This window comes from Phocoena sinus, chromosome 5, assembly GCF_008692025.1.
Source record: "Phocoena sinus isolate mPhoSin1 chromosome 5, mPhoSin1.pri, whole genome shotgun sequence".
Taxonomy (NCBI): domain Eukaryota; kingdom Metazoa; phylum Chordata; class Mammalia; order Artiodactyla; family Phocoenidae; genus Phocoena; species Phocoena sinus.
In genome coordinates this window covers 98,747,126-98,760,604 of record NC_045767.1, presented here as the reverse complement: position 1 = coordinate 98,760,604, position 13,479 = coordinate 98,747,126, and the positions used below count along the sequence as shown (strand labels likewise).

The window sequence follows — 13,479 nt, the reverse complement described above, 5'->3', positions numbered from 1 at the left end:
AAGATGAACAAAAATGAAAACACAAGATACCAAAATCTACAGGATGCAGTGAAAGCAGTACCCAGAGGGAAATTCACAGCTATAAATGACCATATTTAAAAAAATAAGAAAGATCTCAAAGCAATAACCTAACCACCCACCTTAAGGAACTGGAAAAAGAAGAGCAAACTAAACCCAACACAAGCAGAAGGAAGGAAATAATGAAGATTAGAGACAAATAAAATAGAGAACCTTAAGGAACTAGAAAAAGAAGAGCAAACTAAACCCAACACAAGCTGAAGGAAGGAAATAATGAAGATTAGAGACAAATAAAATAGAGAAGCAAAAAACCCAAATGTTGCTTCTTTGAAAAGATCCACAAAATGTATAAATCTTTAGTTAGACCTCATATTATCTCAACTTAAACTAATCATACTTTTGTTCCCACCACTCCACTGAGACTGCATTTGTCCAATCCAAGGGCCGCTGCTATTCTCAAATGACTTGAATTCTTACCAGCACTTGACACATTTGAGCAGCCCCTTCTTCATTTGGCCCTCATGCTTCTCTCCTGATTTTCCTTCCTCCAGGCCCAATCCTTTTCCATCTCCTTTGCTGGTTTCTCTCCTTAGCTTGATCTCTAACATTGGAGACTAAGGGCTCTGTCTAGGCCTTCTATCAACAGTCTCTTCTTATGTGCCCACATCCCATAGCTTCTAATAGCATCTCCAGGCTAATGAGCTCACAAATCTGATCTCCAGCCAGGGCAAGACCCTCAGCTCTAGACTTAAATTCAACTGCTTGTTGGTCACGTTTACCCTGGCATTTCACACTTTACGTGCTATGTCAGTGGCACCACCTATCCAACTGCTCAAGCTAAAAGTCTAGAAGTTATCCTACCAAATCCAATCAATAAACAAGTGCTATCATTGTCACCTCTAAAACATACTCTGAATGTGTCCACTTCCATATATTTCCACTTCTGCCACCCTAAGCCAAGCCACCACCATCCTTTACCTTTATTACTGCAATAGCTTCCTATCTTAGATGTAGCAAACTGTCTCTCTGAAGTACCATTTTATTCATGAACTGGAGGTTATAAACCTAAAAACATGTCCCAGACACCCTAACATGTAGAGTTCTGGGTTAGAATCAGCTACTGCCAGTTAAAAGCACTAGCACAATATTTGTAAAGAGAAAGAAGACAGAGGCAATCTTCCTGTTGGTATTGCTGTCGGTAAGCGAGGTCACAGAGTACCAGTGCTTGGAGGAAGTTGTAAGGGTTAATTTGGTATTCCAGTATCTGGCCAGCTTTGTGGATATGAGGCACAGTGTCAGTGATGGCAGGATTCCTGAGCTCTGGATTCAACTACTGTGGGAGTCCTTCAGCTCCGTAGCCCAGCCGTAGCCCCCGACTACTACTACTCTAGTCCTTCCCATCAATTTTGTAAATGTCTCGCTCTTTCTTTAAAACCCCTCTCTGAAAAAAATAACTAAAGCAGTTTCTGCCTTGGCATTCAACCCTGATATATCTAACTGGTTTTCCTGCATCCACTCTTGCCCACCTATAATCCACTCTCCATCCAACAGAGAATTCCCTGAAAAATGTAAATCACATCACGCCATCTTCCATTTAAAATTCTCCAGTGGCTTCCCACCACACCTAGAAAACAACCCAAACTCCTTACCGTGGTACCAAGCCCTAACGATCTGGCTCTGCCCACTTCTCTGATGGCATCCAGCCACTGGCCTTCTCTCAATTCCTGGAATAGGCCAAGCTTTGCCCTAGATCTTTACTACATGCTGTTCCATCTTCATGGAATGCTCTTCCTTCTAGTTTCTCAAATATCTATTCTTTTATGTTTAGATTAGATGTCACCTTCTTTAGCATTCCCTTTGTAAAAAGCCACTCTACCCTAGTTTCTCTGCAGAGCACTTACTGGTGTCTAATTTTCTGTTGCTGTTTATTATTGACTGCTCCCTCCAAAAATGGATGTACCATGAGAGTAGGGAGGGACTTTGTCCCCTTATAGCATACTGTAGATGCTCAATAAATATTTGCATGAATAACTTAGGTAAAATCTGCAAGCAGAGTGAACTTTACTTCTGTTAGAGTTACTCCAACGTTTCAACAAAAACTACAAATTATTCTTAAATATTAAGTTGAGGATAACAGCAGTTTACCATCTAGGCTTGGGTGCTGGGAATTACAAATTCTTTTGGCATACATTACATTCAACTTTGTACTCCAATGGGTTTTTTTTTTTAACCCCAAAACAAGTCCATTTTAACACTGCAGCTGGAAAAACCAGCTATCCAAAAATCACTGATTTTTTTAAAATGTGACTTAGGGAACAAGGGGGGAAGAGAAATATTAGTGGGTACATTTCATTCAGGATTACTGCCATTTTTTCAAAACTACTCTGACTTTTGCAATATCATGTTATGATTTTGGGGGGGGTTTTTTGGCTGCATTGGGTCTTTGTTGCTGCGTGTGGGCTTTCTCTAGTTGCAGCGAGTGGAGCTACTCTTCGTTGCAGTGCGTGGGCTTCTCATTGCGGTGGCTTCTCTTGTTGTGGAGCACGGGCTCTAGGCATGCAGGCTTCGGTAGTTGTGGCATGGGGGCTCAGTAGTTGTGGCTCACGGGCTTAGTTGCTCCGCAGCATGTGGGATCTTCCTGGACCAGGGCTCGAACCCGTGTCCCCTGCATTGGCAGGAAGATTCTTAACCACCACGCCACCAGCGAAGCCCCATGTTATGGTTTTTAAGAATAAATATACTCATTTTCCTCTCTTAATGCTACCTCCTAGCTCCCATCTGCTGTGTCTGGGGAGGCCTCACACTTGCTAGTCTCTAGAGAAACAGCACCATCTGCTGGGCAAAGCCTGCTGTGCACCTGTCTTGGTGAAAAACGCTGGGCTCTCAACTTCTTGTGCCACCATGAACTGGACACCAGTTGGGCTTAGCAACTAAAGCCTGCCTCGCAGAAGGCCAAACAGAAAGCCCTGCTACCACGGAAGTGCTGATAAGATTAGAGACGCCTGAGGCTTCTCTTCTAAGAAACCAACTTGGGTTTTGACCCAAGATTGGAAATCAGTGCCCCCGAGGGAAAGAGTACAACTAAGGCAGATCTGGATTAACAAATAGAAATAACAAGAGCCACAACTTTAAGAGACCTTTGTCCCCTGCATTCTCTGCAGACAAGATGCTGAGAAAATTTAGTAACTTTGTCTGTTTCCGGAAATTGCAGAGGTGAGAATTTTTTCCCCTTTCCCTTACTAAGGATCATGATTTGAACTGGACTCACCTCATAGCTCACTACCCACTCTCTAGGCATTTTTCCCTTCCTCATGACCAGCCTACTTTATGACTCAAGTTCTTCCTAAGATCCTTTTCCATCACGTTAATTATGAATGCGTTTCCTAAGACCTCAGCAATATTCCACTCACCTTTTTTCCCTTCCTTCACAGCCCACTCTGAGAAACTGAATCTGATATTGCAACTTTCTCTTAATTTTTTAATCTATTTCCATCTTCAGCTACTCAGTATAAACTAGTTTTTCTGGTACCTTTTTTTTTTATCATGGATAGTAAATGTCTCTTGCTGTAGACAATGTTAGTGTCCCCCCAAGGTGATGTATTGATGGTGGGGCCTTTGGGAGGCCTTTGGGGCCATGAATGGGATTAGTGTCCACATAAAAGAGGCCCAAGAAAGCTGCTTTACCCCTTCTGCCATGTGAGCTTACTGTGAAAAAGACAGCCATGTGTGAGGAGACAGGCTCTCACCAGACACTGAATTTGCCAGCACCTTGATCTTGGACTTCTCAGCCTCCAGAACTGTGAAAAATAAAGTTTTGTTGTTTATAAGCCACCCAGTGTCTGGAATCCTATTACAGCAACCTAGATGGACTAAGATACTTCTCCAGCTCAATTCTCTGCTGGCTAGATACTGAGCATCCTCCTTTTCCTTTAATTCCTTTCTAATCTAGTCCCTGGTGCATAATTTTCTTTCTTTCCTTCCTTAGTTTTCCAATTGTTCATTTACTATCATTAAGAGACCCCTTTTCTTTCGCCTTCTCATAAACTTTTTCAGAAACTATATGAAGTTCATCCTTTAATTACCATTTGTGGCTTTACCATCACTTACAAATTAGTCCCATTTCTAAGATTTACGTAAATTCATTCCCCTTTCACTACTCTTCTGTATCTTCATAGTCCTTAGATTTCTTCATTAGCTACTAGAAGATAAAAACTGTCAACATAAAATCTTTTATATTCCCTGTCCTCTCATATTTGCAAGGCTACTTCCTCTTCCTTATTCAAAGCATCCCCAAAATTATTCCTCCAGGATTCATTAGTTTTTCTTGATTAATTAGGAGAATAATCGCCTCCTTCAAGCATTATCTTATATACCTCAAATATAAGATTCTCAAAAATCTGAGAAATCTACTCATATCTTGAATGTTTACTATCCAAATGAAATAATAACCACTAAGGTTAGCCATATATGTATATATAACTCAAATGATAGTCAGTGATTTTCTACTGGCATTCCATTAAAACACACACATGCATATTCACACATATCACAAACACACACAAGATTAAGGCAAAAAACTAAACTAAAATTCTTATTTGTCCACTCTCTCTTCAGTTTCTCTTCTGCTTATGGCAGTAAGCAAACCTACATAAAACTGAGTGAAGGAACTTCCCTGGTGGCTCAGTGGTTAAGAATCCGCCTGCCAACACAGGGGACATGGGTTCAATCCCTGGCCCGGGAAGATCCCACATGCCGCAGAGCAACTAAGCCCATAAGCCTCAACTACTGAGCCTGCGCTCTAGAGCCCTCGAGCCACAACTACTGAGCCCGCAAGCCACAACTACTGAAGCCCACGTGCCGCAACAAGAGAGGCCACAGCAATGTGAAGCCTGCACACTGCAACGAAGAGTAGACCCCGCTCACCACAACTAGAGAAAGCCCGCGTGCAGCAACGAAGACCCAACGCAGCCAAAAATAAATAAATATGATAAATAAATGTATTTAAAAACACAACAACTGAGCAAAGAAGAAAATGTTTTTATTAATTACCACATGAAATTGACACGACATCCCATTAGGCTGAACTAGGATAAATAATGCTGTTATAAAATTTACATTTCTCATATTCATTTCAGAGAAAACATTAGATATTAGGGCTCTTCTAGGTCTTATGGACAAATTTCAGCAAACCTTTTGTTTTTTAATAGTAAACAGCAGTTAACATATGTTCTCAAACTGTGCTAAGAAGTAGTTAGCAAGGTTAACTCTGAAATCTGTGATAAGTGGCAGGGTTAGGACTGTTTTGTTAAACATTAGGAAGCACATTTCTATTTTAGCTGTTACATTAGTGCATCTTTTTCACTGGTAAGGCAACTGCTTGCTGTGGGTACCACAACGATTAGCAAGTTTCTTAAGTAACAGATATATGATTAATCAAGACTCAAATGAGTTTCCTTTCCCAACTTTGCTCTCTTTTGGAGCAGAAACAAATAGCTTTGTCATTTGTAAATAGGGAAGGTTAACAGCTTGAAATTCAGTTGCTGTAATCTTCTAACTCACAATTTAAAAGAGGAGTAGATTATTACTAGGAATGTCTTCGAAATACTTCTAGTTTTTAAAATAACCAGGCTTCTGAGTAACTTCTCGAACCTACCTTTCTATTTTGGTACATGACTTGATAAACATAACACATTTGACCTGTATAGTAGTAATTTCCTCTATCAACTATATTTCGCCCTCAATAATGGTTAGAGCTGTGGTTTCAAACAATTTCTACATATAAAGCATCATCTTTAAATAAGTTTCCTTTTCACTGAACTGAGATTCTTTTTCCCACTTACGTGCTTGTGAAAGGTAATTTGAACATACACACACTTACATACCTTATGTATGTGTATGTATGTATTTTTTAAGTAAGTTACTTTTACCATTAGAATAAAACTAGACTCCAGGGACAACTCTGTGAAGACAGTTTGGTCTTCCTTAGAACTCCTCCACTAGGTTGAGGAAGGCAGGCACAGTTCACTGAAGGACGTGATGAGGCTGAAGTAAGTCTTCTCATCATCTGTTAAGCCCGCATTGCCAGGTCTCACCACCACAGCTACGTGCACGTCAGCTTCCTCAGCAGCGCTGGCCTCTGCGAAAATCCAAATATGTGTCAGAAATGGCAGAATATGATGTTTGGGATTTGCTTCAAAATAATCAGAGGGATGTGGGAATGTAACAAATAAGTCTGGTCCAGATTTGGTAACTGTTGAAGCTAAAAGACAAGCACAGGGGGTGGACTTATTATTCTTTTATATAATTTTTAATTTTTCCATAAAAATTTTTTTCAAATGCATAACTAACTGTACTGACAGACAAGGAGGGCAGTGTGTCCTAGACTTCTAAGCTTTATTAAGTACTTATGAATGCACAAAGACAGAGCCATGTCCACAGCTTTCTTCCATTCCCTCCCATCAGTCCTACAGAGAACTGAGCTGTTTCCCAAAGGACAGGCTGTCAGGAATAATACCAATTAAATAGATATGGGGCAAATGGAATCCCAGGATCTAATCAGGCTGAAATATCTACTCTCACACCTGGAGCCCAAACATGTCTAGACTGCCCATTTTTTGTCTGGCAAATTCCTACTCTTCAAAGTTCAGCTCAAATATTCTACCTTCTAGAGCTACTACCGTCTGTATTAGAACATCCTATGTGCTCCATTAACACCCTGTATTTCGTCCTATCAAGACAATATGATTTGACATGTTATTACCTGTTGTCTCTCTCCTCATTGGACTAAGAGTGTTTTAAGATCAGTGACTGTGTGGAAGTAAAAACAGGACTAGTCAAATGAAACTAAGTAAGCTATGTATTTGAGGGGATATCTCTAATATGTCTTGGGTTATGTACCCCTCCTCATTTTGTGTCCATCTGAAAGATAATAGTTAATACCTTGTACTAATTTAGCACCTACTATGTGCCAGGTACTATTCTAGGACCAGAGATATGTGAACAAAACAAAGTTCCTGCTTTCCTGGAACTTCCATTCCCATCTAAATCTTCACAACAACCCTGAGGTTGTTAGTATTACTATCTCCATTCTACAGATGCAGAAACTGAGAGCTATCAAGTGGTAGAGGTGAAATTTGAAATCGTGTGTCAGACTCTATGGTCTGTGCTCTAGAACAAGGGTCAGCAAATTATGGCCCACCGCCTGTTTTTGTAAACATGGTCTTATTGGAACACAGTCACACCCACTCACTTATGTACTATCTGTGGCTGCTTTTGCATTACAAGGACCAGAGTTGAACAGCTACTACCTGGCCCTTTACAGCAGTGGTCCCCAACCTTTTTGGCACCAGGGACTGATTTCATGGACGACAATTTTTCCACGGACTGGGGTAGTGGTGGGGGACGATTCAGGCGGTAATGCGAGCGACGGGGAGCAGCAGATGAAGCTTCCCTCGCTTGCCCGCCACTCACCTCCTGCTGTGCGGCCTGCATCCTAACAGGGGATTGGGGATCCCCCTGCTTTACCGAACAATTTTGCCAACTCCTGCTCTAGAGCATTGCTGCTCTGAGTGTAGTCCCTGGACCAGCAGTGTGGAAATCACGTGGAAGCTTGTTACAAATACAGAATGTCAGGTTCCCCAATGTGCAACGACTGAATTAGGACCTGCAATTTAACAAATGACTCCTCTGCACAGACAGTAAGTTTTGATCAGAAATTTCAAGGAAGGAAAACTGGCAAGAGAGGAGGAATTGTAGGCAGACATAAAGTACATGTGCAAACAGTAGGAGAATGGACACAGGACACAGGTCTGTGGTCACAGAGATGGGGCATACTTGGGCAGACAGAGCAAAACTGGGGAAGAATCTGAAACACATTCTTTGCAATTCAGATCTGGTGTAATAAGAAACCCCAGTAGTTTCTCAATCTGTGGAAAACAGCCAGAGCAACGGAATGCATTAATTAAAGGGCAGCAGTACTAAGAAAGAGTAAATGGGGCAGAGCTGTCTCTTCCACCTACCCACCTCCTACGAAAGGACTGTCACCTCCCAGAGCAAAAATAGTGCTCCAAAATCCCCACCTCCGGCAAATTCTGCAGATGCCATTCACTCCAGCAGCAAAGGCATTGCCTTCCACGCACCCCAAGTTCCCAGCCTGGCTACCTCAAGCACAGTCCTCTGGACCAGCAACCCAGGATCTCAACCACGTTGAGTCATCACAATCCATGTGGGACTTACTAGTGACCGTTCCACATTCAGCCTCTTACCAAGATCACCGTGGGGCAAGTTTTTGTCCTTAAGCATCTATTTGCTCTTTTCATATATTATTGAGACACTTATCTAATAATACTTGTTGACTTCAAACCCTGGACCTCTTTTTTCTTTCCCTCCAAAGGGAAAAGTCTTTCAGTTCTCTCTTTTATATTTGAGTATTATTTGGGATATCAACTTAGTCTTCCACTCTGCCTTGGCAGTGGAAGTCTGGACACGTGCTACTAAAACACAGGATCAGAGACAATAGAAAAGAGCAAGGCAGGCAGCCAGGTGCCTGGCCCTGTCCCAGCTACAGGTGAGCCCAGGTCTGGCCCTACTGCCTAAGCAGGAGTGGAGCTGGCAGAAGATGAACGGCAGGAATAAAACCTCCTTGCAGAGGACTCAAGGGAGAGACAACTTGGAGATTATCTCTAGTCTCTGAAGAGAATAGGATTAATTTCTGGGACTGCAACCTAAGGATATGGCTTAAGTGAAAAGAGAAAGACTTGAAATTATAGATGTACTATGATGGCAACTAGAAAAAAACTGTGGCTAAAGACAAGAATATGAAGAAACTGTAAGTGGTCTTTGGGCAGGGGTTACAATTATTAGCGGTAACCAAAAAGCAGGGAATAAGGCAAGGGTCTGGGGATCACAGGTTGAATCATGCATTCAATCCCAGAATGCTTGGGACAGGCTGACTTTGTGGGGAGCTCCAGTCACAAAGCAGATCTCTAATTCTAAGCCTGCAGACACTCACCGTTCAAAATCCTAGCGGAATTAAATATAGGGCAAACCATGGATTTTCATCTCCAACAGCCCTGTTTACGTGAATGATTAAAGAAAAGCAATTCACAGGTTAAACCAGCTAAACTCACCAGAAAGAGGCCTATTTCCTTTGCATAAGGAGCAAAACAAAGCAAAAGGTCTTCAAATTATCATTCCTCACACCTTTATCTACACAGATAGTAAAGTGACCTCCCCAGCCCACCACTCAGAGCCCCAAAAAGCCATTCAAGGAAGAGGGTAAAATGTAGCTTTGAATGAGTAAATGGCTTATACACAGAAATATGACAGGCAAACATTTACAGTACGCTGACAGTTCAAAGCAGAGGCCAGGTGAAATGGCTATTGGTACATAGGTGTAGCCTGGCCAGCTGGTTACACAGTGAACCTTGAAGCTGTGTGTCCACGCGTCTGTCTCTCACCTTCAGTGCAGTTAGACACGCAAATGCAAAGCTTGCCAGGATGCAGAAAAATAAGATGACAGTTTGTAGAACCCCTGCACTTTGAGGCTGATCCAAACCAGGACGTGCAGCAGGGGCAGGTCTCCGCTAAATCTACTGAGCTTTCAAAACTCGAAACAACAAACGGCTGTGATTTGCTACCATCTCCCTAGATCAAAAATTCCAGTCTAGATTCACCGAGGATTGAAATTTAACAAAGATATTAGCAGTTACTGAATGTCAACTGTACGTCAGGTAAAATTAAGCCTGTCTACCACTCTTTCTCTGGAAAACACATTATGAATTCTTGAAGGCATTAGATGACCTATGCTGGTTAAGATTTTTTTTTTAAACTGCTACACAAATTAGTATATATTCGCTTATATGCCTACAGATCGTACCAAACATGATAAACCAAAGCAGCAGACAAAGAATATACTCACACACGCTAGCACAGATAAGATGCCTTTGCCAGCAGCCTGGGTTTGCCTTTGGGCGACATCTCTGAAAAGTCCCAGTGAGTGGGAGTGACTCTAGTTCTGCGACAACGAACAGAAGGGCTGGAGGGAGGAATATCAACTACAGACTGCCGAAGCTGCTTCCAAGGGGCCCAGGAGTCCCTCGGAGCCACCAGATAGGAGAGCGCCCCTGCCCTCCGCCCCTTTTCCCTACTTCCCTTCTTGAGCCTGGTGAAATAGATGGAGTGTATCAGAGCGGCTGCATTGTACACAAGGCCCTGTACTATGGGTAAACAAAGGGTAAAACCTATGATCCAAGATGAGTGGAAGAAACACAAATAAGTACAACTATCCTCCAACACAAGTGCAATTACAATACACCAAAGTAGGACCCGGAGACATGCACAGACTCTAAGGAAAATGACCACAAGATCAAAGGCTGCAGCCAGCTGGGGGAGTCTGGGAAAGCCTCGCCAGCCAGGGGCAGAGACCCCCCACCTCCCCCAGCACCCCCCGACCTCTTCGCCTGCTGCTCCTTGCTTCCTTCTTCACTACCAGTTCCTTCTGTAATTCTCTGGAGGACTCGTATTCTCACACAGATAGATGCTTGAGCGTATGCTTTACGTTTGGTCAAAACTGCTCTTGAGGGCTTCCCTGGTGACGCAGTGGTTGAGAGTCCGCCTGCCGATGCAGGGAACGCGGGTTCGTGCCCCGGTCCGGGAAGATCCCACATGCCGCGGAGCGGCTGGGCCCGTGAGCCATGGCCGCTGAGCCTGCGCGTCCGGAGCCTGTGCTCCGCAACGGGAGAGGCCGTTAACAGTGAGAGCCCCGCGTACCGCAAAAAAAAAAAAAAAAAAAAAAAAAACAAACCTGCTCTTGAAATCACTTAAATTGCCGATACTGTACAGTATGTGCGGTTTCATACATTCACTCCTTACAGTGATAATGCATGTGCTAACGCACTGCACACCATATAAAGAGGGCCACGCTGGGTAAAAAAGATGCCAATCTTTAAACATGAGATCCATGTGCAGTGAGGCTGAGGTTTACAACATGAGGGGCGCCCAGGGCCTGAGCCCATCTGAGGGAAGGGCGAAATGAGGTTCCTCCTCGCTGAGGGGCAGTGCTCATCAGCCAGCAGGAAAATGAGGCAAAAATCGCTCCAACTACAGACTTCTCTCTCTCTCACCTTTTTTTGATGAGGGTGTATAGCTGATCTTGCTGCTGTTAAGTACACTTGACGCAGGTCCCCCGTGACTTGACTGTGCTGGACTGGCCACACACCCACCCTCATACTCCTGGCTGCGTGCTCCTTCCCACCCTTACCGCTGGCTGCCTCTGTTATCTCCCCATTTCATGTCAAAAGGAGAAAAATTCATCTTTCCAATGCCACTTCCCCCAAGGATGGGTAGATGGAGAGGGAGGTGGGTTGGCTGTTTCACCGTTTCCTTTTATAAACCTGCTTCATTTTCCAGGGCTACCCACATAAACTTTCTTTACAAAGGCAAAGCGTGTGCAGTGCCAGGCTCGGCTCCCACCCTGGAGTGTACAGTGCAAGAAGTCAGATTACTCACCTCGGGTAACGTCCGTCAGAAACAAGATGTTGTTGGTTGAGCACCCAATGCTGCTGGCAATCTTTCGATAACTCTCACTCTCCACTTTGTGTCCAATCTTGGTATCAAAGTGACCGTCCACAAGCTGGACACAGAGAAGGGGAAAGAACGATGCTACTAACACACATGCAACCCAGCCCCTCTGTCTCTCATCCCTTTTCTCTGAACTACTCGACAATCATAGTGACTTCATCCACTCAATAAATATTCCCTGTAAGTCTACTTCATAGAGAATTTTATGGAAGCTACAAAAAGTAAATATAAACTAAGGTTTTATAGAAATAAACATTTAGAAAAAGAAAACTACCAATTCAATGTATATAAGATCATTTTATAATCTTGGCCTTCTTCCATTAGTATTAATTTTGTATCCAAAATCTTTTAAAATATATATGCCCTACTTCCTATCCTTAAAACACTATATTCACTCAAACTACTTGTTAGACTGGATTTCACCCGATGAAAGGTTCTCAACATTGTCCTTTTAATCCCAGAATGACCAGATTTCTCTAACCTGCCTAATTAGTAAGCTATTACTTTACTTTCAAGAAACCTTCATTTTCTAATTAAAACATTTTTAAATTCTACCCAAGAGCTCATATATACCCTTGATATCTTAGAAATAATTGGGGTCAAATATATAACTTACTAATTTAACCAACAGTCATTAAAATAAGTTCACATTTAGGATCAGCTATTACGATGTGATCTTTCGAATATTTTCAGAACTTTTCACAAACTAAAAATAAGCCTAGGAAATGGGGAAGATGGCGGAAGAGTAAGACGCGGAGATCGCCTTCCTCCCCACGGATACACCAGAAATACATCCACACGTGGAACAACTCCTACAGAACTCCTACTGAAGGCTGGCAGAAGACCTCAGACCTCCCAAAAGGCAAGAAACTCCCCACGTAACTGGGTAGGGCAAAAGAAAAAACAGAGACAAAAGAATAAGGACGGCACCTGCACCAGTGGGAGGGAGCTGTGAAGGAGGAAAAGTTTCCACACACTAGGAAGCCCCTCCGCGGGCGGAGACTGCGGGAGGCAGAGGGGGGAGTTTCGGGACCGCGGAGTAGTGCACAGCGACGGGTGCGGAGGGCAAAGCGGGGAGATTCCTGCACAGACGATCGGTGCCGACCAGCACTCACCAACCCGAGAGGCTTGCTGCTCACCCACCGGGGCGGGCGGGGCTGCGAGCTGAGGCTCGGGTTTTGGTTTTGGACGGAGCTCAGGGAGAGGACTGGGGTTGGCGGCTTGAACATAGCCTGAAGGGGTTAGTGCACCACGACTAGCCGGGAGGGAGTTCGGGGAAAAGCCTGCACCGGCCGAAGAGGCAAGAGACTTTTTCTTCCCTCTTTGTCTCCTGGTGCGCGAGGAGAGGGGTTTAAGAGCGCTGCTTAAAGGAACTCCAGAGACGGGCGCGAGCCGCGGCTGAGGGCGCGAGCCCCCGAGACGGGCGCCAGCCGCGGCTGAAAGCGCAAACCCCAGAGACGGGCGCGAGCCGCGGCTAAAACCGCGGACCCCAGAGACGGGCGGGAGACGCTAAGGCTGCTGCTGCCGCCACCAAGGGGCCTGTGTGCGAGCACAGGTCACTCTCCACACCCCTCTTCCGCGGAGCCTGTGCAGCCCGCCACTGCCAGGTTCCCGGGATCCAGGGACAACTTCCCCGGGAGTACGCACGGCGGGTCTCAGGCTGGTGCAACGTCACGCCGGCCTCTGCCGCAACGTCACGCTGCCTCTGCAGCTGCAGGCCCGCCCCGCACGTAGTGCCCCTCCTACCCCCATCCCCCAACCCCCGGCCTGAGTGAGCCGGAGGCCCCGAATCAGCGGCTCCTTTAACCCCGTCCTGGCTGAGCGAAAAAACAGACGCCCTCCAGCGACCTACACGCAGAGGCAGGGCCAAATCCAAAGCTG

The 13,479-nt window shown here is 44.4% G+C and overlaps 1 protein-coding gene across 3 annotated transcripts in view; it reads right to left on the bottom strand.

Annotated features, from left to right (window-relative positions):
• Positions 1 to 5,033: 5,033 nt before the first annotated feature.
• ENOPH1 (enolase-phosphatase 1) overlaps positions 5,034 to 13,479 on the bottom strand; it is a 43,746-nt gene continuing 35,300 nt past the window's right edge. For 2 of the 3 annotated variants that reach the window (XM_032632170.1, XM_032632171.1), the window contains exons 5-6: positions 11,527 to 11,650; positions 5,036 to 6,154 (exon numbers count right to left, since the gene is read on the bottom strand). In XM_032632170.1, the coding sequence (XP_032488061.1) occupies positions 6,015 to 6,154; positions 11,527 to 11,650 (264 nt within the window). In that variant the 3' untranslated portion in view covers positions 5,036 to 6,014. Of the gene's footprint in view, positions 6,155 to 11,526; positions 11,651 to 13,479 lie in introns of all 3 variants that reach the window. The other variant, XM_032632172.1, reaches the window with a different exon arrangement.